The sequence below is a fragment of the Lytechinus variegatus genome, chromosome 16 (genome assembly GCF_018143015.1).
Source record: "Lytechinus variegatus isolate NC3 chromosome 16, Lvar_3.0, whole genome shotgun sequence".
In the NCBI taxonomy this organism is placed as follows: Eukaryota; Metazoa; Echinodermata; class Echinoidea; order Temnopleuroida; family Toxopneustidae; genus Lytechinus; species Lytechinus variegatus.
Genome location: NC_054755.1, coordinates 14,604,980 through 14,631,696, shown reverse-complemented (window position 1 = coordinate 14,631,696; position 26,717 = coordinate 14,604,980). Strand labels below are relative to the sequence as shown.

Sequence of the window (26,717 nt, the reverse complement as noted above, 5' to 3'; positions counted from 1 at the left end):
CAACAGTTTCTTAATTTTATGCCGACATTCTTCATGGTTACATTGCTTCGAATGTTCTGTTTTTAGTTCTAAATCTGAATAAAAAACTTCAGTTTGCGCTTCGCGCTTGTTTACTGAGTTCTTTATTAAAATATATTTAACCAGTGCAGTTTTCAGGTCCAATATCTCAAAAAAAAATCCAGCTCGCGCTTTGCGCTCGGTCTGTTTGATTAGTGAGAAATGTATTATATTCATAAGTCACTGCAAACAGTTCATAAACAGCTAGGTCCTTCTTTTAGAAAGGTTAATTAAAAGTGTCAGCTCGCGCTTACATGAATTGCTATATATATATTGTTCATGCTAAATGTTCTTACAATGTCAATTTTTTGGTTTGGAAATCGAAATTTCAGCTCGCACTCCGCGCTCGCATCAATTTTTTGGTTGATATATCCACACTCTTCATTGTTACAATAGATTTTTCAGGTCAAGATATAAAATTATTTAGTTAGCGCTAGCATTGTAGGAATGGAGAGAAATACATTCTTTCATGGATCACAGTCTTTAACAGGTCTTGTTGCTGGCCAGTTTATGAAAATTTCAGCCAGCGCTTTTCACTCGCATGGATTGTTTAGTTAGATACCCCCCCCCCCCCACCCCCATGGTGATTATTTTCGATTTTCAGGGCATAATATATAAAATATCCCAAAATTTGAACTCGCGCTCGGGTGGTAATATGCATTTAGGCCACATGAAATCATGGATGTATGGACTGTGAAATATTGAGCATAGATCGCTTTGGAATAAATAGATCATACAAATATGGTATGCATAATTGTATTTTTAAAACTTGTTACAGACAATTACATACGCGTTCATTAGATAATTATGCGGATAGTGCGTTTGCCATGTAAGAAATATATACAAGAGTATAATGATGACGATAATGATTATACTAGATATTCATAAATCCCCTCTGCAAAGTGCTAAAAGCGCAATGAAGAAGAAAAGAGAAGGTGAGAGAGAATGGGGGGGGGGTAAAGATAAACATGGTATCGATAATCAACGAAGGAGTCAATGGCCCTTATTCTGAAGTAGCTTGGTGTGAAAATTATGAGAGTTCGAAACAATCAATATGTCATTTAATTGTATGCTTGTTATGTTTACTGTAGGCCTGTTCTTTCCCTTTACTTAAATGGTGAATAAAATCATTTCATTATAATTGTCTCTAGACAGTTATTTGAGCAGGAAATGTGTTGACGAATTGGCGAATAGAGATTAGTCTTTATTATTCATTCATTTTTAAATGAAAAAATATATATACAAACAAGATACATTACATGGAGATCAATTTTTCAATGATTCCATAATAATCAAACTAAAAACAATGAAAATATTTTAAGGAATGAATAAATAAAAATAACAAACGACATAAAATTATGAATGGGACGTGAGTAGGAGTAGCCAAAAGCCAACTCCTAACTTGGTTTCTCACTGATCAACATTCAAATGTTGCGATCAGCTATCCATAGTTCAACTTTAGAATAAAATTTACAATGAAATTTAGTTTGAATTAAACCAGTGTTCAGAATACAGGCCAATGACAATTATGATAACAGGAAGACTGTGATTGTTCTTCAAGCCAGCCATCGCCATTTTATATTTTGATTACTGGAGATCAAAAGGAAGTCTGGAATCGGCAGGGAGCAACTGTGAACCGGTTTGTTCCGGTATGTCAAAGGTGAGATCGTAAACCACCTGATGGCCATTGTCCCATCCGTAGAGCTTCTGGTCACGTGGGTTGTAATCCAATGACGTCATATCCTGGAAACGGACGTCGAGGGGGACGCTGATGATGCGATAGTCGTCCAACGTGGTGTCATACACTGACTCCACCTATTAGGAATATAAGATGGATGCAGAGAGATCAGAGGTAATGTAATTAGCATTTCAGACACCAACAATCTAAACAAAAACAAGTGGAACGCTTCTGGCAGTCTTGCCTGCATTAAGCAATTCGATAAAGCAGCAGTGCTGCCTTTGAAAACAGCTAATGGGTCATTATTCACAGAAGAAAACACTAATGTCATGATAAAATACTGTGTCCATTGACAAAAAAAATGACCTTTGACCATCATCATGTGACCTAAGACATGTACAAAACAATCATTCATTCTTGATTACCCTTAATTAATTCCTTGTTTCATGAGCTAGATCCATAAACTGTTTTAAGTTATGATGCCAATTCATAACATACTCCCAACACGTCCAAAGTTCATTGACCTTTAAATGACCTTTGACCTTGGCCATGTTAGAAATACATTACTGTTCTTACGTCCAAGTTTCATGAACTAGATCCATAAACTTTTAAAGTTATGACAATTCCTCAAATAACCCCTACATGGCGAAAGTTCGTTGATCCTATGTTACCTTTGACCTTAATCATGTCATCTCAATTTCAGGCAGGATCTTTAGTGATACACTATTATCCTTAATATGTACTATTTTTATGAACTAGGTCCATATACTTTCGAAGTTATGACAACATTACAAAACATTACTTCTTTTTAAGTAATGATTTATTTCTCTCTCAAAAAAAAATATTATACATGTAGTACAATCAACAAAACATTTTCATTTTTCATAATTATAAAAAGAAACAATTTATAATTGTTTAAACATAGTAAATTAAGAGGCTTTTATAGGAGGAAATTATGATTTAACAAATTGTCGGCATTACTCCTATTTGTTTAAGATCAGTATGCTCGATCTGTAATGAAAATCATAAGATCAGTATGCTAGATCTGTAATGAAAATCATAAGATCATAAGTCAGAAAAAATTGGAACCAGTGGGATTCGAATCTGCCATCTACTGCTTTCCGGGCAGCGACTCAACCACCAGGCTATTCTGGTTCACGGCTAAGCCACGATGAACTGGAATTCAAATACCCTCGATCCTGTTCTTTCTTACTCATTAATATTCAAATGCCGTCCGCCGTGGACAATAGATAGTAAATTAAGAGGCTTTTATAGGAGGAAATTATAATTTGTTAACAAATTTTCTGCATTACTCCTAAAATACTCCTGAATATTAATGAGTCATAAAGAAGAGGATCGAGGGTATTTGAATTCCAGTTTATCGTGGCTTAGCCGTGAACCAGAATAGCCTTGTGGTTGAGTGCCTGCCCGGAAAGCAGTAGATGGCAGGTTCGAGGATGATTACAATAATTTGCTACACAAAGCACAACAAAAGCTATGTCTTTCTTTGTCATATGATATACAATTCTGTCGAATCTTATCACAGCAAGGTTGTTAACACACCTTTTGCGAAACTAAATATAACTTGAAAACGTAATTCATTAGACTATTAATTATTTGATTAGTCAATCTAAACTTCAACAAATTGGTCCAACTCACTCTGGTATCCGTGCTGAAGAAGCTGCTGAGACAGTAGAGCTTCCTGCACACCATGAAACAATTTCCCATACGACTCTTACGGAAGGGCGCCATGTACGTCTCTACAAGGTTTAGTGTTTCTGGATCCAGACGGCTAATCGATGTCTTTGCTATTAGAAATTTACAACAATGTTAATTAAAATTTGAAGCTATATAATGAAGATGTGTGTATCTCCCACAGCAACACACAAATACTAACCATATATATGTTCAGATTATAAGATGGCTAAATAATTTGCAGCTTGCTGATTGGTCAAAGCGTACCACGTGATCATTCGCGAAAAGTGTCTATCCCTGCACGCCCGTGCGAATTTCGCGCACCCAAATTGTCTAACCCACGGCAAGTGCAATTTCAAAAAATTTTATATTTGATTTAGATCTATTTCATTATTTCTTTCTCATATAAGGTGCATAAAATTGCGTTCGAAATTACTTAGCCATCTTATAAAAGGAATAACGCATTTTACCCGTCGTTTTTCAGCGATATGCAGTGCACTCGAGGTTTCTTCTTCGCATGCACACTCCACACTCGCCTCCGGCTCGTGTGGAGTGCACATGCTCAGAAGAAACCTCTCGTGCACTGCATACTCGCTAGACAACTCCGCGGAATGCGTTATTCCTATACTATCCTTACCAGGGGAGTGTTTCCTCAACATTTTTGGCTACAAGTTGTCAGATTTTTCCTAGGATTTCCTAGATTTTGATAGGCTGAGAGGCACTGTTACTATGGTAACTGGCGGATAAAGTGAGACTTGTCGATAAAGCTTCCAACAAGTAGTTTCACGAAACACATCCCAGGACATCCTTCGGGGATCTCAGTGTAACTTTGTGATGCTTGCTGGTATTTAAAGTTTTGATGTTAACGTCCTGTACCTCCTATGATATTAAGTCAATCATGTAAACATGTCTGTGAAAGACTTGTGTAATAAACTGGAAAGTTTGTTTTCATCTCATTTTCATTAGTCTTTATTTTGCCATTTTGTGACTTTTTATTCAGAAACCTATTGAGTTGATGGGCTAGAGTCTTTATGTTATGAAACCAATATTAATGACATGTGCTTATTACAGACCATTGATGCAGGCCTGTAAAAAAACATTTTTCAATGAGCAGATTTTTTTTTCTGTATTACCCTTGTAAAAGATTGATCTGTTTCATTTGGAATCCAGTTTATTTGATAAAAATATAGAATGTTTTCTCGGCCTTCTCATGATATGAGTTACTTGTTAGTTAAAATTTAATCACTGACAGATTCCGGATCTTTCGGTGTTACTTACTTTTATCCGACTCGGAAACGTAGATTGCCCACAACCCGCTCTCGTCGACGGCGAAATCGATGTCGCTAAAGCTCTGAACCATGTATGAACCCCGGTTACTGATGACCGCGTCGGATATTACGTTGGTGTTGACAACCGTGTCGTTTTCGAAATCATATCTGGTTTTCAATTAAATGACATAGGTTATGTGGATTCGAATCAGTGATAGGCCAAAAAGCCATGACATGATTATAACTGCAATGATCACATTCGTTATTTTCTAGGTTTTGGTGTCACTGTAGTGAATTTAACAGCTTTAATTTGCATTGTGAACGGTGGCGAATATATATTGACAGAGGTTATTACAGCCCCTGTTGCATTTGCAACGAAAGCGGTCTGAGGCCGGCCGCTGATGCGGCTCAAGGTATGTGTAACAATGGACTGACGCAGGCTCGAACTGAGTCCAGCTCAGTCCACAGATTGGTATGTGTTACACCGAAGTGGACTCGGTCTTGCTTAAAGGCGTAAGTGGTGTGATAATGGTTTGGCATATTACTTCGAACCGTGCGAAAAAAATGTATGCATGTGCCCCCCCCCGATCTCGCCTTACAAACATAATATTTAGTCTCCATAACAAGATGGCGTATCTCGCCATATGTCTACAGGTAGCATTAGGTCGCCTTAGAAGAATAACGTTTTCCCTCATGTCGACATTTTACTGTTTATAAGCAGACTTGCCAAAAATCTCACCATGTCGACATAACAAGGATATTAAGTCGACATGGCATTTTAAAGCTGCCGTAGTAATCATACCTCACGATTTGCCTTGTCTCGAGTGCATGGTAGTAGAGGGATCCATTAAAAGCAACCATCCCTGGTCCTTGGGCTGGAAGGTTGCTCGGGAGCATGTACCTGCTCTCATATTCCGTACCGTCACGGAAATCGGCGATGTGAGCAAAGCGGTCAACCTGGAAAGTCGATCTGGTCGAGATGGAAGAGGAATTAATGAAAAATACATCGTTTAGAAAGTAAGTTGATTTCATATTTGTTTATCTCACGTCTTGACTACTGAATTTGCTGCTGACAGATGTACAACACTCCTCCCCCATTTTTTCTCTTTCCTCTCTATCTCTTCCGCTTGATCGCCCCTCCCCCTCTCTCGCCCCCTCCCCCAATCTTTTCTTTCTCTTTTTTTTAACGCTCTCTCTCTTGAAGGGGTAAATTTAATAGGGATCTTGTACTAGTACTGTCATTCAGATAACTAGGAGTTTAAAATAAACATGATATATCTGTATCCATGCCTTATAGTGGAATATCATAGCCATATACCCACCTTGGATTGTGGAATGGTGCGTAATATACCTTCATATAGTCCCGGATTGGGTCTCGAAACCACGCCCCTACTCTGTTTCCTAAGCCTCTGACAGTGAATGGTTCGGATATGTGAATGATATCACCGCAACTATCTATATAATAAAAGTCGGGTTGATAGAAAAATTATCATAAGGAATTTTGGCGGCTTCTGCCCGGCTAAAGTAGCATATTATTGGAAATCGTACAGAGGTCGTACCATACACGTACTTCGTACGATGATCATTATGCTGATCGTACTATTTGGTTTAGGGTTACACGATTTAGAAAAGTTGTATGACCCCAAGCTTAATAACATCGTAGATGCTGCGGGGGTCAACAATCCGTACGATAATCATACGATCATTGTTCGTCATCCTAGGATGATTACGTGAATATAATGGTGCGATCAGTTTATGGTTACCATACGATGGCCCCAGACCAAATGCAAACCGCGCATTGACCTTATTCTACATAGTTGTACATCTTCACCTTCGACAATTGTAATGGTAGACATAGTAGTTTTACAAAATTTGCCAAAAAGGTGATCTGGGATGGCGTTGATTTAGACTTTACCCTATAAACCCCTATACCTTGAGATGGAAAATCACTCCATGGTTGGAAGAGGCTATCATCTTCGCTCTTTGTCGAATAAGACCGTTCACATTCGGCTAACTTCGCCTTCAGATCGTCAATCTTCGATTGCAGATGGTGGACTTCAGTGGGACCTGTTACCTCCAAGTCTCTAATGAGCAGTGTAAAGTTAATCAGCTGAAATGGTAATAAAGATCAATAAAATTGTCCGCAAAAGCTATTCAAATTTGTAAATATTATGAATACCAATAACCAACATAAGACCTCCGTAGATTTACATTCAAATATAAACATGATAATCAATTTGAAACAGGTACAGTATGTCGCGCTTCCCCCTCCCCTTGGGACGGGGTTCAGATGCTTCCTTCTTATCCATAATCCATCCGAAGGAACAAGTTTAGATTCATACTTTCATTCCTTGCTATGGAATTTCATCATAAAACATACATTGTAATCAGGAATGGGAGTTAATGACTCCTGCTTCAGCCTTTTTCCTATGTGGGGGCTTGGGGCACCTAACCCCCAACAGTTCCATGACCCAGAAACAATATGAAAACAAAAATAGAAAAGTATAATGCAGGTCAAATCACAACGAAGTCTTTGTTGAGGGTCAGTGAAGAGCAGTTTTTGCCCGACGTTTCAGAGCTGACCAAAAAATCACAATTATGTCCAGTTTCACGGACGAAACTACTGTGTCGATTCACCGTCCTTCGACAAAGACGTCATTGTGTCATTTGACAATCCATTATATTCTCTACTTTCCTAAAAATAATGTTGCGTCGCTGTTGCAAAAACTCCCAACTATGAAGGTTTGCCCAACGTTAATGAAAAAAATTCTATCTTGATAATTATACCAAACTTTAACATGATGATGTATCAATTTGCATCATGTTTTAAGTGTGTATCAAGAAATATCAATATAGGCAATTGATTACCTACAAGTACATTTAAAGAATGATAGGCCTCTGTCTTTTCAGGAATATCAATTATTTTACGAACCTCTTCTCGAAGAAGCTGGACTTCAGGAACCTCGGATGCTACAAGCTCGATTCTTCAAAACACAAACACAAATTTGCAAGTTTTACTCGGTCATGTTTCAGAAAAAAATAAATTGTCATTGATTACACATTAATAAGAAATAACCAAGTTATTTTTTAGAGGTCTGAGTAAATAATCATGGAACAATTATAAAGTTAACGCCAACAAATCTCACTCAAGACATTTTACCAATAAAGAAATGTCTTATCCCGGTTATGAAAATTCATCTAAAATATTACAAATAACCCATTTGAATTAGGATAAATGTCCCTTTTTCTCCGATTTAACAATACAATTCAATTTTTAAATCCCCCATTCAAATTGATGTAAGAACCAATACCCCACTTAAGCAGGTTTCTCATACAAATTTTTTAGGTGTTTTGGTTGATAGCAAGCTCTCCTGGAAATTACCTATCGAAAATATTTTCCAAACAATCTCTCGAAATATTGGTATCATTAACATACTAAAATCACATCTCCACAACCATCTTTGCTTATTCTTTATTATCCTCTTGTTTTACCCTACCTAAATTACGGACTTTTGCTTTGGGGAAATACTCCTCAAACTCTGTTAGAAAAAATTATATTGTTACAAAAAAAAATAATTCGTATAATCTGCAATGCTCCGTTTCGTGCCCACTCGGATCCACTTTTCCTTGAACATAATATTCTCAAAGTAAACGATCTCTACTTGTTTCATCTTAGAGAATTTATTTACAAATTCAATTCTGGTGCCCTTCCCTTAGTTTTTCATGACATGTTTATAAAGAATCATACGATTCATAAATATCCCACTAGACAGTTTGAAGAATTTCATTTACCTTTACTAAAAACACTTTCACGACAAAATACATTCATTTTTGAAGGTCCTAAATTTTTGAATACTTTTCGCATAGATTTGAAAAACTCCCCTTCACTCAAAGTCTTCAAAAGAAAACTTAAGACATTTTTATTGGCTACGTATAAAACCTAGCTCTCCTTGTTGTACTTAGATTGTCCCTTCTTCTAGTGTCAATATTATCACTATTATAATTATCATTTTTGTTATAAGTATCATGATTATTATTCTTATTGTGATGATCAATATCATTATCATTATTTTTATCCCTATTATTACTGCGTATACATTCGTAATTCCGAAGCTTCGGATATTCCGAAGGTTCGTTAATCCGAAAGCGAAATAAGGTTCGTTGTTCCGAGGGTTCGACAATCCGAAAACGAAATGAGGTTCGTTGTTCCGAAGGTTTGTTGATCCGAAAGCGAAATAAGGTTCGTTGTTCCGAAGGTTCGTTGATCCGAAAACGAAATGACGTTCGTTGTTCATTTCGTTTTCGGTCAAACGAACCTTCGGAATTACGAACCTCATTTCGTTTTCGGATTAACGAACCTTCAGAATTACGAACCTAATTTCGTTTTCGGACTAACGAACCTTCGGAATTACGACTCTCATTTCCTTTTCGGATTAACGAACCTTCGGAATTACGCCATAAATGTTCGGCTTAACGAACCCTTTTTCGTTTTCGGATAAACGAACATCGAGGTATAGGCAATTTACGTGTTTCGGAATTACGAACCTTCGGAATAAAGAACCTTCGGAATTACGAAGTGTAACCTTAATTCTGTCATCGTGGGTATTGTTGGTATCCAAACAATTCGTCACTTATTCTCAACGATGCAGGTATGTAAACTTTGATCCGTTTCCTTTGCGCGTTAACTTCATACTCGTTATACATCACCTGTGAAACATTTTCTTATTTTAGTCCACATGCAGAAATGTTCTCCTCATCGTCTCTCCTCGTTATTCTTTTACATTACTCATTTCATTCATTATGTTGTTTATTTCACCTTTCTTTCCTCTTTTGGCCAATATCATTATTCTAATTTTGTAATTGAATATTAATGAATAATTTGATTTGAGGGGTCCACGATTTACAAGCACAGCTTTACAGTGGACTTTTCCATTTCCAGCATGTTATTTCCAGCCACAAATATTTAATGATCCATATTAAGTTTCAAATGTATAATTTAGATGAATATATACATATATATTGCGTTACATGTTTCTTTATGACATTTAAATTGCTATAACTGTATTTATATTGTACTTTGTCTACTGTTTTGTTGGGAAATGTGAAAAAAATAAAACTGATTTTTAAAGTAGATCTCAGGTTTCTTCTTACACACAAGATATCAAGACAAGGCATACTGAAATAAAGCGAGCGCGAAGCACGGCCTAATTCTAAATAAAACGTTTGATATTATGAGTAGTTGTTAATTATCATGAACAAGTTGCGTATATTACTAAAAGATTAACATGATTAATGCGAGCGCAGAGCGCGAGCAAAAATCTTCCATACACTGATCTAAAAAAAAAACGTACAGTTTGCAGTGAATCATGAAGAGGATATTTAGCTTTGACCTCATGAAATGTGATTCGTGTAATGCATGTCAATAATAATAATAATAATAATAATAATATATAGCATTTATGAGGCGCCGATCTATCTAGTCGCCTATTCAGTGGCGCACTATAAATTACCCCGGCTGTAGCTCCAGCTGCTAAAGGCGCTTGGTGCATTCAAGGAATTAATCCTGCCGGGTACCCATTCACCTCACCTGGGTCGAGTGCAGCACGGTGTGTATAAATTTCTTGTTGAAGGAAAACACGCCATGGCTAGGATTCGAACCCACGACCGTCTGTTTGAAAGGCGAGAGTCAGAACCACTAGACCACGACGCGCCCACAATGTTATGATATAATGCTTTCGAAATGCATCTTCAACCCTTATAATTTAGATAACAGTTTTACAAATGTCGATCGATGAATAAGTTCCGGAATTATTATCAGTGATATGTCTGACCACTTCCCTGTATTTACTTTTTCACCCATCCCCGGTCATATCATAGACTGCTCCAGGTCTATGACCTTATATAGAGAATGTTTAGCACAAGTGACTGGTCCCAGGTGTACCTAAATTCCGACCCTAATGAAACATAATATTTTTTTCTCACAGGTTTCTTAATTTTTATAATACCGACATTCCACTGACGTCTTCATCTCGGAACTAACCCCCCCCCCCCAAAAAAAAAAAAAAAACTCCGAGATCTCCCTGTATCACTATGTCTCTTCTTTGTTCCATTGTTCGGTAAAATCGTCTTTTTTATTAGGATAAAAAAAAATCCGATCAAAGTTAATGTCGATACTCTTCATATCGTAATACCTTTACTACTTTACTTCGGACCGCTAAAAAGAATGATTTTTCAAGACGATTTGAAAACAAACATGATGTCTCAAGTACGTGGAGGGTGATAAACAATGTAAATAAAAAGTATCAAAACGGTGATTAAAAGAAGAACCCTCCAATAATACAAAAGAATCATCTGCAAAAAGAGAAATCTTCACTTCATGCCCATTAAAAGGAATTCCTTTGATTCGATTATTCTGGCGAATAGAAAGAGCCATTATCTCTATGACAAGAAGAAATTAATATGGTGAAATCGGGCATCTTATAAGATACGCCTTTGCATAGAAATACGGCCTGTTAAAAATTCATTATATAAAACATAAGTCTGCCACAAGGAATACAGAGTCCTGGTACAATTTATAAAATTATTACCGAAATTGAAATGCTGTAATGTTTGAATTAAAAATCTGTGGGAAACACTGTCAAATGTCTTTTCAATATCCAAGAGTACATTTGAACCAGGAATATCTTTAAAATCACAGTATTCAATAATATCTAAAAATAGGCGAACAGTAGCACTTATACTTCTTCCTTTCAAAAATCCAGATTTTTCTTCGCCCTTCCTTTTTTGGGGGGGTCTCGTCTTTTCCCCTCTTTCCCCTCTCTTTTTTCTCTTCCTTTCCCTCTTCCTCTCTTTTTTTCTTTTTTCTCACTTCCTCTCTTTTTTTCTCTTTTTACCTCTCCCTCTATCTCTTTTTCCTTCTCTTCCTTTCCCCCTCTTCCTCTCTCTATTTTATCTTCCTTTCCCCCTCTTCCTCTTTTTTATCTTCCTTCCCCCGTCTTTTTCTCTCTTTGTTCTCTTCCTTTCCCCCTCTTCCCCCTTGTTTCTTCTTTCCCTTAACTCCCTCTGTTTTTGAGCGGGGGGGGGGGGCAGGCCCCTTGCCCCCCTCCCTATTGATCCGTGCCTGCCCCCCCCCCCCCGTTACTAAAGTACTGTATAATAGGTCCATGATAATTATAACTTCCATCGCTGTTTGAAAAGAAAGCATACTTACTTGTCAAGCAGGATGGACATCTCATCGAGTTCTTTCTTGACGAGCTCGAGTTCGGCCACGGTGACGATCACCGTACCAGATAGAACACCCTGCAATGTCGTCAAGGTCACATTGAGCTGAGATCCTGTGATCTCGAGGTCGATATAGAGATTGATGACCGTCTGATTGAAATCTTCAAGAAGACGACCTAGTCGGGCGATCTGAAGATAGGTAATGAATAAATGTGGAAAAGATTGGTGGTATTTTTTCAAACGACTTCGCTATAAACCAGTATGATCCTTGTGGCACAATTATAAGATTATTGAACGAATTAAATATATATATGTATATGTGTGTGTGTGTATATATATATATATATATATATATACAGCGCGTCCATAAAAATTGTCCCTCCGATATGCGGCTAAATCACTACCAAAAATAAAGATTATTCTCAATGAAATACATGGTACTAGGAATCTCATCTCGTGTTCTAACTTAAAAAAAATTAATTGAGCTCGCTTCAGTGGTTTTGAATACACCGTCTATTAGGTAACAGTGGTGCTTTTCAGCCCATTCCAAGTTTGTCCAAGTTTGCATGCAAGCAGCTCTGCTGTGTGTTCTGCACCACTTTCTAGGAACCCACTTTGACCGTTCTGACCAAGGAATTCCCTGATCTGACCAGGGAAATCTCCCTGATCTAGCCAGGCTCATCAAATCATAACCTTGAGCATGTTCAGAAGGGCAAAATTAGTATTTGACAGTTCATTTCATATTTGAAAACGGGAGATGGACAATGATTGAGACAATTCGGGTCATGTCTGTTTCAAGTCTAATTCAATCAATACTGCATTTTTGTTTTCATTACTTTTTTTTAGTTAATATTAATAATTAATTCAATGTAACTGTTTAAAACAAATCAAACTTTTCTCTGGTACAGTTCCTTTTCGCAAAGGGTGATTAACTTGTGGATTCCCCTCTATTGTTCAGCTTATTTTACTCATCCATCATTCACGATTTCTTTCAAGTTGGTGCACTGATTCCCCTTATCAATCATCAAATAAACTTATTTTGTTTTTGTTTATAATCCTTCTGAACATGCCAAAGTTAATGATTTGATGAGCCTAGATATGATTAGGGAATGTCCCTGCTCAGACCCTGGATGTGAAAATGGGGGTTAACATGCCACAGACCATTGCATGCTGCAAACTTGGAATGGTCTAAAATGCACCACTGTTATGTAGCAGCGGGTGTATTCAAAACCGCTGAAGCGCGACCAATGAAATTTTCATAGAAGTTAGACTATGAAACAGCGCCTTCCTCCAAAAAATGTCACTCTGACGTATATATATATATATATATATATGTACGGGTGCATGTATGTATGTGAGTATGTATGTGTGTTAGGGTGTGTGTAAGGGTGTGTAAGTGTGTATTTATGTATATATATATTCCAACTTGAAACCAGATATTTTAAGCAATTTTTGTTATTTTCCTGAATCACGTAATTTTTTTTCTTCCGTTTTCTAGTTAATCACTGTTAATGCAAGTTTCTTCAACATCTTATAACTAAGACACGAGAAGAAAAAGTACGTCTCTTTAACATGGTGATCTCGTTTAAAAGACCAGCATGGTCCTGGGAAGCGGGTGCTGAGGCGCTGTGTGTGTTGTCTTCCATAGGCAGCACTCCCTGGAAATCGAATGACAGAAATGTAATGAAAATGAACGACGTTTTGTAGGAGCCCCCCCCCCCCACCTCATTCAGAATTTTCCTACGCAGTGCCTGAAATAGTGCTTAAATGGTGCTTACAAAATAGTGTCCCGTTTATAGGTCTGAAATCTCACATTTGTTTCCACTGCGCTTCTCGCTCGCATCAATCGTATACACCTATTCTGTTCATGATCATAAAAGTGCTTAGAATGTCATGTTTTTAGGTCTGAATTCTCAATTTGGTTTCCGCTTGCGCTTCGCACTCGAATATATATATATAAAATGAACCAAGGATGACATAGATCGTAGTCACAGAGTGCCCTTGAAGTCGAAGCCTTCAACAACAGCCACCCACAGCTCATCCTCAAAGACAGATTCTCATCCACCGAAGCCCATCATCGTCAAATTTAAATCTTATCGTGTACGAAGTGTCATCTTGAAAAATCGACGTAAACTTAGTGGCACACACAAGTCAATACAGGAGGACCTGACTGCTGAGAATGCCGAACTACTTAGAATCGCAAGAAAATCTAAGAAGGTTGAGTCCGCCTGGTCTAATAATGGACAAATAATTGTTCTAGTCTCCTCTCAAGGTATGACAAGAAAAATGAAGATCACATGCAAAAGTGATTTGGATAAACTGTGAGACTCATAAGACTCGACCACTTTGTTCTACGTATCTTTCCCTATATCTTGAACTTGAACATTTGTATTTTTAGAGATTTTTGGACATTCAATTTTTTGTGCAGTACTTTATACATGTATGTATTTGAATGTATCTTGTAGGATATAGTTTTAAATGTCAGTTTCCTGCTCATGTCTACTATGCATTAAGAATAACACCAACATAACTTTAACAATTGTCAGCTCTGTTTATACACCTCATTTCCTGTATCGCCTATAGCAGACTGTATACAACTCTCAAATTTCCAATAAGTATTACTTGCCTGAAGAATTTCATGAAATAGCTGGAAGATATGATATTAATTCTTCTTTATCGTTTGTGCACTTCAATTGCAGAAGCCTGAAACACAATCTTGATCAATTAGTCAGCTGTTTGGAAAACATTAATCATCCTCTGTCTGTTATCGGTATAACCGAATCATGGTTAACTAAAGAAGATTATAATTTTATCACTTTGCCACATTATCTTTACATTGGTAACTCACAACCCACAAAGAGAGGTGGTGGTGTTGGTATTTATATTCTTGATTCTTTTATATTTAAAAGGAGAATAGATCTTGAAGTCTTTAATGAACATATAGAAAGTGTGTGCATCGAAATTATTGGGAATAAAACTAGTATCATAGTTTTAGTGGCCTACCGTCCACCTCGTTATAATCCTGTGAAGTTTATTGAATTTATACAACCTATACTTCATGCCATTTCTTGTGAAGACAAACAATGTGTATTACTTGGGGATTTCAATGTTGATTTTATGAAATATAACCACTCAAATCATGTCAATGATTTTGTAGATGTATTGCATTCATCCTCTTTTGATCCACAAATATCCAGGCCAACCAGAGTAACATCACATTCTGCCACAATACTTGACAATATATTTTGTAATCAAACTGATAAGGTAATTCATGCTGGTATTCTTTTAACTGACGTGAGTGATCACTTGTCACCATTTATCATTATCAGTGCTCCCTCTTTTATGAACAAGTCAAATGATGTGATCAAATCTATAAAAAGGAGAATCTTTAGTGATGAAAACAAATAAATATTTCAAAGGAGATTGCATGAAGTTCATTGGGATCACCTAAGTTCCTTAATGGATGTGGATGAAAAGTTTGATGAATTCTTAAGTATCTTCTTGAAAATATTTGACGAATGCTTTTCCTGTCATTGAAACTACACTGAACCTGAACCCCAAAAGAAATAAGAAGCCTTGGTTTAATTCGCACCTAAAAAAATATGTAAGAAGAAACACGAATTACATAGAAAATTTGTAAATAATCCCTCTTTATACCGTGAAACCACTTATCGAAATTATAGGAATTTTGTAAATAAGGAGATTCGAAATAGCAAGCGTAAATATTATAATTATAAATTTATAAACTTAAAAAAATAATCCACGTGCAACCTGGAAAGTTATAAATGAAGTTCTTCATAAAGCCTCTAGGTCTCGTGATTTTCAGCTTGAAGATGCAGACAATGTAGGCTCACATATTTTAAATAAGAATTTGATAATAAACATGTTTAATTCATATTTTTGTAACATAGGTCTTGATATTCAAAATAAACTTGATTCAAGTAATTCTGTCAGTGAAAACTTTGAACAATTTTTACATGGGAACTTTGTTAAGCCAATGTTTTTTTTTCTAGAATAACACAAGGAGATATTTTGGAAGTGGTTCATAAACTGGATCCCAGTAAGAGTTCAGGATATGATGATCTTGATCCTAAGATCATTAAATGTAGTATTCTTGCCATAGTTACTCCACTTTGTGATATTTTTAATGCATCTCTTGCCCAAGGGAAATTTCCTAGATCTCTGAAGATAGCAAAAGTAATACCAGTTTTCACGAGTGGAGATAGAAGTAAACTTACCAATTATAGACCTATATCTGTTTTGAGCATCTTTTGAAAAATATTTGAGAGACTTGTTTACAATAAATTGATGACCTACATTTCAAACAATGATATTTTATGTACTAAACAATTTGGATTCAGACATGGGTATAGCACAAACTTAGCTCTCATTGATTTCACAAATAGACTTGCAAGGGCTTTTGAAAATAAACAAACCACAGTTTGCATTTTTTAAGACTTATCTAAAGCGTTTGATTCAATTGACCATTCTATTTTACTTAAGAAATTACAATTTTATTTAATCAGAGGTTTAGTTTTACAATGGTTCACTAGTTATTTAAACGGTAGAAAACAATTTGTGAAAATTCAGGATTTCATCTCTGATTGTCGGAATATAACCGTAGGCGTACCGCAAGGTTCGATTCTCGGTCCGCTCTTGTTTTTGTTATAAATCAACGATCTTCAATTTGCTAGTAGTATTCTGTCAATTTTGCTTTTCGCAGATGATACCAATCTTTTTTTAAGTGGAAAAAAATCTAATAGATTTAAATAACACACTGCAAATTGGATTGGTTCATATTAGTGATTGTTTTTTTGCAAATAGATTGTTAGTAAACTATGAAAAGACTTGTTACATTATCTTCAAATAAAAAAAACAGAACAATGATGATGACGTTGTCAACATTTCTCTAAATGGTATCACTATTAAGAGAGTAACCAATACAAAAATTTTAGGTTTGACCATTGACTCCAACCTCTCTTGGAGAGTGCACATTGATAACCTATGTACCAAAATATCTCAGGCCATTGGCATTTTGAATAGACTAAAAAAATCCTTCCATTAAATGTATGTGTTACTTTGTACCACACAATGATTTCACCGTATATAACTTATTGTATTAGGGTAAGTGTAGGTAATTGGAGACCACTGAAGCTGAAACTATCCTGCCCTGCCTGCGCCTGGCTATAATGTTGTTATAGCGCCATCTACAGTTTCTAAAATACTTCTGCAAGATCACTCTGCTTGTTTACGATACAGGTCGTCAATTAGTGTAGCAAAAAACTTCGAAATAGGTCAAGGTATATTTTCATCTTCAAATTTTGCCCTGGTGTAAAAATTCATTTTTTCAAGGAATGTTGGGGCGTGTTCGCATAGTGAAGAGGTGATCGGTAAAAGTACTTCCAATAGGAAGTTTTGTAAGTGGGCTAGCCACATAAACACTAAAACGGCCACTGTGTGTTGTGTATGGGTGATACTGTGGCCACAATGAACTGGTCAGTCCAATAATGTGTGTAGGTAATGGGGGACACCAACATGGCGACTGTTCGTTCTGAATGGCAGGTGTCACAGGAAAGTCCTTGACAAAGCATCTTTTCTTTTATGTAACGAATCTACAAAATGGCTGCAGAAATGAGAATAAATATGGGCCTACTTTCCTTTCTTTTTTTCAGAAAAGTTATTTTTAAAGCACTTCAGAACATTTAGGATTTAGGCCTAAAGCATTATTTATCATTGCAAACAAAAAGACATGTTTTCAACCACATCTAGTTCATATTGTTTTAAAATGATGTTAAAATAATTGGCTACATGTATTTCTGTAAGAAAAGTGTTTGCACTTAGCATGACAATCCCATTTTTACTAAAGTTTTCTTGCAAATAACATGATTTGTAACTGTCCCTCATTACCTACACATGTAGGTAATGAGAGACCTTTGACAATGACGTCATTAATCCTCATTATCTTATTAATCAATTAATTTGTGTTAACCATTTTGTTACCAAATATAGAGTAGAAGTTGCTGAAGAGGAAAAAAAAACCTTTTAAGAGTGTGTCATTTTCCATGTTCATGTAAATTATGCAAATGAGCTTAACGGTCTCCAATTACCTACACTTACCCTACTGTATGGGGTAATTGTGCGAAATACCTGATCAATAGAATTTTCATTTTACAAAAAAGAGCAATTAGAGTAATTACGGATAGTCATTATCTTGCTCATACTGATCCCCTTTTTAACAAACTTAATATTTTAAAAGTTCATGACGTGTACAATTTGCAAACGGCTTGTTTTGTGTTTTCAGCAATGAAGAAGCTCCTTCCTCAAGTATTTAATGATAACCTTGTGTATAGATATTTTTTAATAGGTATAATTGTCGTAACTCTTATGATCTGAATATCCCCTCATGGGGTTATCGATTTTCTAGAAGCACTATATGTTAAAGTGGACCTGTTTTATGGAATTCTTTGCCCCAAGATATGAAGCAATGCCCAACCTTAAGTAATTTTAAAAGAAAATATAAGATACTTTTATTGAATTGTTACATTAATAGGTAGATAAAACTTATTGCATGTAACCCCCTTCTCCTGCCCCACCCCCCGTTCAATTTTTTTTTTATGTAGGGTCTTTCTTTTCTATTTCTACTAAATCGATAACTGGTTTCCTCTTTGCAGTATACAAGGGATCAGCCTAGACAGGCCAATGGCTTATTGCTGATCCCCACATCCGCTGCCACTTATATTATTCACTCCTATCTGTCCACTTTTTTACAATTGATTTGTTGTGTATTTTTTTCTTTGTTTTCTATTGTGTATATTTGTATTAATATGTTTTTATATTGTATCTGTTATTTGAATGTTTTTATGAGAGATGTGAAATAAATGAAACTGAAAACTGAAACTGAAACTCTTCAATTGTATGCCCACCCCCAAACTTTGAGGAGAGATGTCAGCCCATATCGGCATCCCCACTGACAAAATCGTTCCCAGGGCCTTGAGAACCAATTTACGTCACACCCTACAGCAGGAGTTGGGGGAGCAAGATGACAACAATTAATCTCCTATTTATGCTCTCTGAACTTCCTTCTTTCTTAGTTCCCTTTTCGCCATCATGTTTTCTCTCCTCACTGCAAAAATACCGGTGTTAATTTAACACCAGCTCGGTAACTTTATAAAAAACATTAAAGAGATGTTAAAACACCACTTTGGCTCCAGAATTACACCAGATAAGCATTTAAGCAATATATTCATCAGTGTTAAACCAATATCGGTTTGATTCTTAACTGGTGTTTTCAACACTTCCATGGTGTTTTCTGATATAGATACTTAGATGGTGTTAAATCATTACCCGCGTTTGTGCAGTGCTCTCTCTCCCTTTTTCACTTAAAAAATTCATTTGGGATGGCACCCCTAGCTCTCCATGCCCCCCCCCCCCCTTCACCTTACCTCCCGCTCTGCCGCATCAAGCCTCTCCGGATATCCCGTTTCTACGTAGCTCTGGCAAGTGACAAATGGCGGGAAAGTGATCTCGCACTGGCATGTATGAGATGAGTTATAGACGTCACCAAACATCGTCTGGTTGTAGGAGACAAGATCTTCTGGTGTTGTTTGGTGGCAGTTCTGAAAGGAGAAAACAAGAAATGATCAATGTATACACGACTCTTTGTATTGTAAACACTGGGTTGTTAAAACTGACACCAAATAGGCACCTTTCGCAAACCTCAACAACGCGAGATTAGAGTCAGGTAACTCAAAAGTTAACGATTAATCATAGACTCGATTTTCTAGATTGATTGTACATTACAGTCAATACAATCAAACGTAGAAAACTGTTCTACAATCATTGCCAAGCTTTGTGTTACAGGCCCTATAGATCTTGCTTTTCGTGTGTAAAGCTCTTACATACTATACCAGCATGCCATACCATGAAAATGCATCTCTCAACAAGTATTTGGGTTGTGACACCCTACAAGTAGTGGAAATATATCCCTTTTTCAGTATTTTCGTTTTTCACACCCTCATAACGCTGCATAGGCCTATACGTAACGTACTTACCTACTCTCCCTTTTTACGTGTTGTCGCGCCTGGTATCCACCATTCGATGGAAGTGGGTCCCCCGGGCGGCCTCTCGAGCTCTGGGAGGAACCGAATTTGGATTTGGAAAGTCGTCTTAAATCGGATATATCGCTGTTACCATAGTAGCAACCAGAATTTTGCACACGAAACGCAAATTGAATGTTTCCGTTCCAGATGCGAAACGGAAAAAAAATCTCATGTCACACAATTTGCATTACAGGTCGGAGTTTTACGACTATGACGACGGGCCCAAAAGTCTCTTCCAACATGAACTACCGTTCTAAATAAGCGTGCGCGTCCTCAACCGAAAGGTCGGGATTTAGTGTCCTTGAACGCAACACCGAAGAGTGTAAAATCTACATTTTTTTAACAAGAGCACACCTAGTTATCAAGAATGCGTATATATAGCATATTCATTTATTTGAATGCAGCATAAAAGAGATTTGCCGATCTAATGCATGGCACAGGCTTATAGATGCTGCGGCCGGGATCGAACCCCGGACTTTCCATATATATATATATAGGCGCCTTGGACCACTCGGCCACGGCTCCTCCAAGTTTTGGGATGATAGCTATTGGTGTTGAAATAACACCACAGATTTAACACCCGAGTGAAATGTCTGGTTTGGTCCTTTATGTAGCCCGGTCAATACCACAGTTTTGCTACACTCTAAACTGCATGGATGTGAAATAAATCCAGGTGGACTGTAGTATTAGGGACCCATCGAATTCTGGATTTAGCTTTAGTCTTCAATCCTAAATATTCTCTTTTAAATCTCAAAGGATTTAAATTCATATCCTCGAGATTTAAAAACAAACTGAATCTTTAGGATTGAAACGTCATTTAAAAGATTCATTTTTAAATCTAAAACAAAAATGAAGTTCAATCGATTGAGATTTAAATATTTAGGATTAAAACTAAATTGTTCCTAATTATAGTACACAAGAATTTATTTTGAATCTCTGCATTTTGTACATGATGATAATGGTCTGGATAAGATCACACACACCATCAAAATTTGTGCTAACCCAATAACGGTTCTCTGATTGTATAAAAACCTATAAAATAATCTGAATTACACCATACAAGAATTACAAATATACGTAATATAATCATCAAACTTTCAGCTCTCGCTTCTGAATTTTAGCTAGCCGATTATTCTTTACGTTGCAGAAATTTGCAGCAAACGAATATAATCAAAATGAAATCTGGTTTACTGACTGCGAATAGTGTCAAAGTACCATCTATCCGGCGAGTCAAAAAAGCTGACACCTGAAGTCTTTCTACAAATCGAATCAATAATAGATGACATTGTGTGTTTTCATGTCTGGTGTTGTTTGTATTTGGAAGCACAGTTTGGATTGCCTTTCCTAGCTCCAATTAACACAAATTGATCCAGATAACAATATTGCAGCTCAACACCAGTGAGTGACATTTTAGGTCCAAGTTCATTTTATGTTTGGTGCAATGCTCATTTAAGAATTGACCTAACATCAACCCCAACGAGTCAACTGTGACCATCCATCATCTTGCCTAAATATAATTAAGCACAATCCCCCACCTCACTCTCTCTCTTAAAAAAAATAACCCACAAGAAACACGCATTTGCCAAAGTAATGATAATAGTTATAATATTTTCTAAAATTTGACAAAGCACCCTATGGAATTCCTTAAATGTCAATTTTGCAAATTGTGTAACTACAAATCAAGATTTTAATGTTCACAATCACTTTTCAGACGCTTTATGGATCGTAGAAAATATATTTTCAAAATCCCTTCAATGACAAAACAGTCTTTGTCGAAAATCGGTGAATGAAACAGCAGTGTCGTCCTGGGGGGGGGGCGTTTCGTCAATATTTTCGTCTGACAAGTTGTCAGATCTGACAACTTTCCTGGATTATGATTGGTTGAGAAGCACTGTTATTATAGTAACTGTCGGACGTTTTATCCGACAAGTCCTTTCATGAAACGCTCCCCTGGACTCTGGACCAACGACATACATGTATATGCAATCTTTCGTCCGGTCCAAACTTTCCTTAATTCGGGTGATCTGCTGTCCCGGTCCAGTCCATCAACTTTCTACAAAAACCTATCAGCAGTCCGTATGATTTGATTTTCAATTTCAAACAAATTGATGCTATTCAAAAAGTTGATCACTTTATTGTCTGCCGGTACAAGCTGGGCCGATTGTTAGCTGATGTAGATCAATTCCCTCATATACTTTTTTATTTGAAATTAATATTCCCATAAAAAAATTAGAAATCTATTAAACATGTTAAAATATTATGAAAACGTAGGCCTATCTGCTTACCGACATTTCAACAAAGATGCATATCATGACTGCCCTCACAAGACTTCCTCCTCGAAAGGGATTGAAAAAGACTGGATATTTCATCGTGATTACAGCCTCCCGGTGTCTTCTCTGACATGCATCCACTTCGGATAGATCAGCGACAAAATGGATCGACAGCTAGCTTCAGGTCATATTTATACTTTTTGTCAACAGGCATAACTGAATTGTATTAACATCGGGGATTTCAGGGGCAGTGGCGCTGTATTTCATTGTGGGGGTGGGGGGGGTACGCCTACCAAATTGTGTTTCTCAATTGAATTACAGCGGTAATGCTTATTCCACTACCTATGATGTCTTAAGTCTCTCTTCTTGATCTGTTTGCTAATTTTTTTCTCTCTTGCTTTCACTTCTTAAATATATGAGTGGTCAACCCCCGTGCCCCCTAATGATTATGTAGCCCAGTACCGGGACTGGGACTATTATGTGCGTACCGTTTCATGCCCCCCCCCCCTGTCATCGCATTATTATTTACGGTGAAATGACGAAGAGTTTTCATGAGTGATAAATAAGCAAACATTCTTTCAACGCAAAGGTCTTATGACGAGGGTTAATATTGTGGATCACGTTTCTTATTATTTTGAAACTAAAACCAGATTTTTCGATTAGTTCGTAATTCGGTTCCTTAAATCATGGAAAGAGATGTAAGGAGGTCAGAAAACAATGACGTTATTAAGAATAAAAGTGAAACAATCGCAAACGATTTAAGCTCTCTTCAATAACTTATATTTTAATCTAGCAAAAATGTGATACCATGTAAATTTGGTCATGATATTAATAACAGTGAACTAGACATCATTTCACCTTTTCAGAATGATTGACTCGTACCTGTTTATGAAGGATTTGTTTTATAGTTCCAGGGCATGAACATGGGCATGAAATCGTTCAATAATTCGAATTGAGAAAAATGACGCAAAATGACAAACCCGGTCGCATCGCTCTTATGCTTTGAGTTTCTTTAAAAAATTTACCCGTCCTTTCCCCTGGGAAAATCTACAACCACATTGTCCACTTAAAAAAAGAAAAGAAACGATGCTTTAAACTGTAAATTTATTTGGAATAAACAACAATTATATCTATTTCTTCTTAAACAACTCGTAAAGAAAAATTACATAAATGAAAGGCAAGCCAGCGTACATTCCAACAAGTGGAATGCCTCTGGCCGTCTCACCTGCATCACGCAATTCAATTTAGCAGCATTGCTGACTACTATAACTCGCACAGGATGTCTAGTGATACTTGGTTACTCTTATAATAATAATAATAATGATAATATAGGGTATTTATATTGCGCACATATCCACCTTGTTAGGTGCTCAAGGCGCTCCTATATTACCGGCTAAGCTAGGCGTTCATAGCGCACACAGCTTTTTAAGGAATTACTTCCTACCGGTTATGTCCACGTTTATGAACTAGACCAATAAACTTACAGAGATATGATGGTTATTCAACAAAAAACTCCAACATAACTAAAGTTCATTGACCTTACATGACCTTTGACCTTGATCATGTGACCTGAAACTCGCAAAGGATGTTCAGTGATACTTGATTACTCTAATGTCCAAGTTTCATGAACCATATCCATATACTTTCAAAGTTATGATGGTAATTCAACAGATGCACCCAATTCGGCCAAAATTCATTGACCTTTGACCTTGATCATGTGACCTGAAACTCGCACAGGATGTTCAGTGATACTTGATTACTCTCATGTCCAAGTTTCATGAATCAGATCCATAAACTTTAAAGTTATGATGGTAATTCAACAGATACCCCCGATTCGGCAAAAGTTCATTGACCCTAAATAACCTTTGACCTTAATCATGTGACCGGAAACTTGCACAAAATTATCAGTGATACTTAATTACTATTATGATTTCATGAATCAGATCCATAAACTTTGCAGATCCGGAGACTTGCACAAAATGTTCAGTGATACTTAATTACTATTATGATTTCATGAATCAGATCCATAAACTTTCAAAGTTATGATGGGAATTCAACAGTTGCCCCCAATTCGGCCAAAGTTCATTGACCCTTAATGACCTTTGACCTTGGGCATGTGACATGAAACTCAAGCAGGATGTTCAGTAATACGTGATTAACCTTATGGCCAAGTTTTTATGAACTAGGTCTATATACTTTTTAAGTTATGCTGTCATTTCAAAAACTTAACCTTCGGTTAATATTTGGTATTAACGCCGCCGCCGAGATTATTTATTGTTTAGTAATTTTTGGTTTCTTTTCCCAAATCTTTCTCATTTGTGTGCTACATTATGCTGTTCAACCTGTTTATAATCTAAGTTTTTAATATACCTGTACTGCAAAGTAATTATTACCGATAAACTTTGTCCAGTAGCGTAATGGGCACGCATGAGAGGGCCAGCCGAAGCGTATGTAACAAGATTTCTGGAGAAAAAAATCTTGTGAAAGTTTTGGGGTTCCCCCCCCCCCCCCCTCCTCATCTGTACGCCAGTAACTTTGTCTACTGCCCGCTTGGCATCTCCCTACATCTTTTGTTTCAGGTCTACAACCGATTCGTCTGATAAACTTTTGGTTATAGGCAATTGTCCCATCCCCATCAAAATAGTTAGGGGCAAATATATGTATTTGACCCCCCCCCCGTGTTGAAAACTTGAACAAAAATATGATATCCAAATAATGCAAATTAATGATTTCAAAAGCAGTATGAAACTTCAGAACCAAGATGAAACAAAGAGCATAGAAATATTATTGTGTTTCAACTTTCAAAAGTGAAACTTTTATTTCAAACTCCATTCATACATTTTTGACAGGAAACAGACTTTATAGAAAATACAGAATCAACCCACATGTTCAAGATTATTAAAATAGCTACGTTACGATTTGTTGCACGACTTTTCCGTTCATTTATTACTTTGTATTGTTTCATTATAATTATGCAATTCTTTGTGCATGGATAAACACAATTGCATTTTGGGGTCAACAAAAAATGTTCTTTTCTTTAAAAAAAAATGAATAAAAAGTAATCTCTTCCTCCTCCTTCCTCTGCTCCTCCTCCTCCTCCTTCTTTTTTCTTCTTCTTCTTTCTTCTTCTTCCTTCTTCTTCTTTGCATTGACGCCTACAGGCGACAATGCCTTGCCCTGGCCACCTCCCTCATCCAAATTCATAAAAATTTGGCAGACATAGTCTTAAGCATCCCGAGATGTGCAACATACATTCATCGATGGAAAAAATAAATCTATTCATCTGGACTTACTTGTTGAAGCAGAGGACAGTTTCACGTCCGATCCGGGACGCTTCTTCAGCTCTTCTGAACTGGCGCGAATTCGTCGTTGCCGATTGGCGCCGAAGCACCGTCAATGTTATTGTCTTGAAGACGTCGAGGAATTTACAATCCTGTAATCCGAAAAATTCTTCGACGTCTCCAAGACAATAGGCACCTTTCGCAAATCTCTACAACGCGAGATTAGAGTCGGGTAATAACTCAAAAGTAAACGATTAATCATAGACTCGAATTTCTAGATTGATTATACATTACAGTCAATACAATCAAACGTAGAAAACTGTTTTACAATATTATCATTGCCAAGCTTTGTGTTTAATACAGGCCCTATAGATCTTGCTTTTCGTGTGCAAAGCTCTTTCGTACGATACCAGCATGCCATGCCATTTGCCTGCCTTAGCTCGCGGCGGGACTGTACCTGTATCATGGCTATGACTCCAGCTGGCTGGAGACATGCGAAATTTAGATTATGACATGGATAAGAAAGTGGTTTTTCAAACAAATCGAGTACATATTGAGTAAGGAAAAACTTACCGAATTAAGGCTTAGATATAGATCTGGGAGGAACCAAATTTGGATTTGGAAAGTCGTCCTAAATCAGATATATCGCTGTTACCATAGTAGCAACCAGAATTTGCACACGAAACGCAAATTGAATGTTTCCGTTCCAGATGCGAAACGAAAAAAAAATCTCATGTCACACAATTTGCATTACAGGACGGAGTTTTACGACCATGGCGACGGGCCCAAAAGTCTCTCCCAAAATGAACTACCGTTCTAAATAAGCGTACGCGTCCTCAAACGAAAGGCGGGATTAACATCGACGGTGTTTCGGCGCCAATCGGCAACGACGAATTCCCGCTAATTCAGAAGAGCTGAAGAAGCGTCCCGGATCGGACGTGAAACTGTCCTCTGCTTCAACAAGTAAGTCCAGATGAATAGATTTATTTTTTCCATCGATATTTGACTTTCCTGGATGAATCAAAACATACATCAACATACATCCAGTTTTCCAAAATCGCTCATGAATGACCATCCAGGCGCCATTTTGTTAAATGACATCAATCATTTCTCCATTATCAATTATCAAAAAATCGACCAAATTTACA

General features: G+C 36.9%; 1 protein-coding gene across 1 annotated transcript; it reads right to left on the bottom strand.

The window, feature by feature from the left end:
- Positions 1 to 421: 421 nt before the first annotated feature.
- On the bottom strand, positions 422 to 22,433 carry LOC121430379 (noelin-like). The gene is made up of 10 exons (XM_041627664.1): positions 22,304 to 22,433; positions 19,362 to 19,535; positions 11,909 to 12,108; positions 7,631 to 7,682; positions 6,631 to 6,808; positions 6,021 to 6,153; positions 5,501 to 5,668; positions 4,709 to 4,866; positions 3,395 to 3,543; positions 422 to 1,872 (listed from the first exon to the last, which is right to left on the bottom strand). The coding sequence occupies exons 1-10, from the start codon at positions 22,385 to 22,387 to the stop codon at positions 1,645 to 1,647; spliced, it is 1,524 nt and encodes a 507-aa protein (XP_041483598.1). The 5' UTR covers positions 22,388 to 22,433; the 3' UTR covers positions 422 to 1,644.
- Between the last annotated feature and the right edge of the window lie 4,284 nt (positions 22,434 to 26,717).

Bases quoted from the DNA above. Each gene is read 5' to 3' on its own strand.
- LOC121430379 (XM_041627664.1), bottom strand. From the start codon at position 22,387: ATGAAATATCCAGTCTTTTTCAATCCCTTTCGAGGAGGAAGTCTTGTG. The intron at 7,683-11,908 runs GTAAGTATGCTT...TGTGTTTTGAAG, and splicing joins ATGTCCATCCTGCTTGACAA to AATCGAGCTTGTAGCATCCG. The intron at 3,544-4,708 runs GTAAGTAACACC...AATTTCTAATAG, and splicing joins CGTTTCCGAGTCGGATAAAA to CAAAGACATCGATTAGCCGT.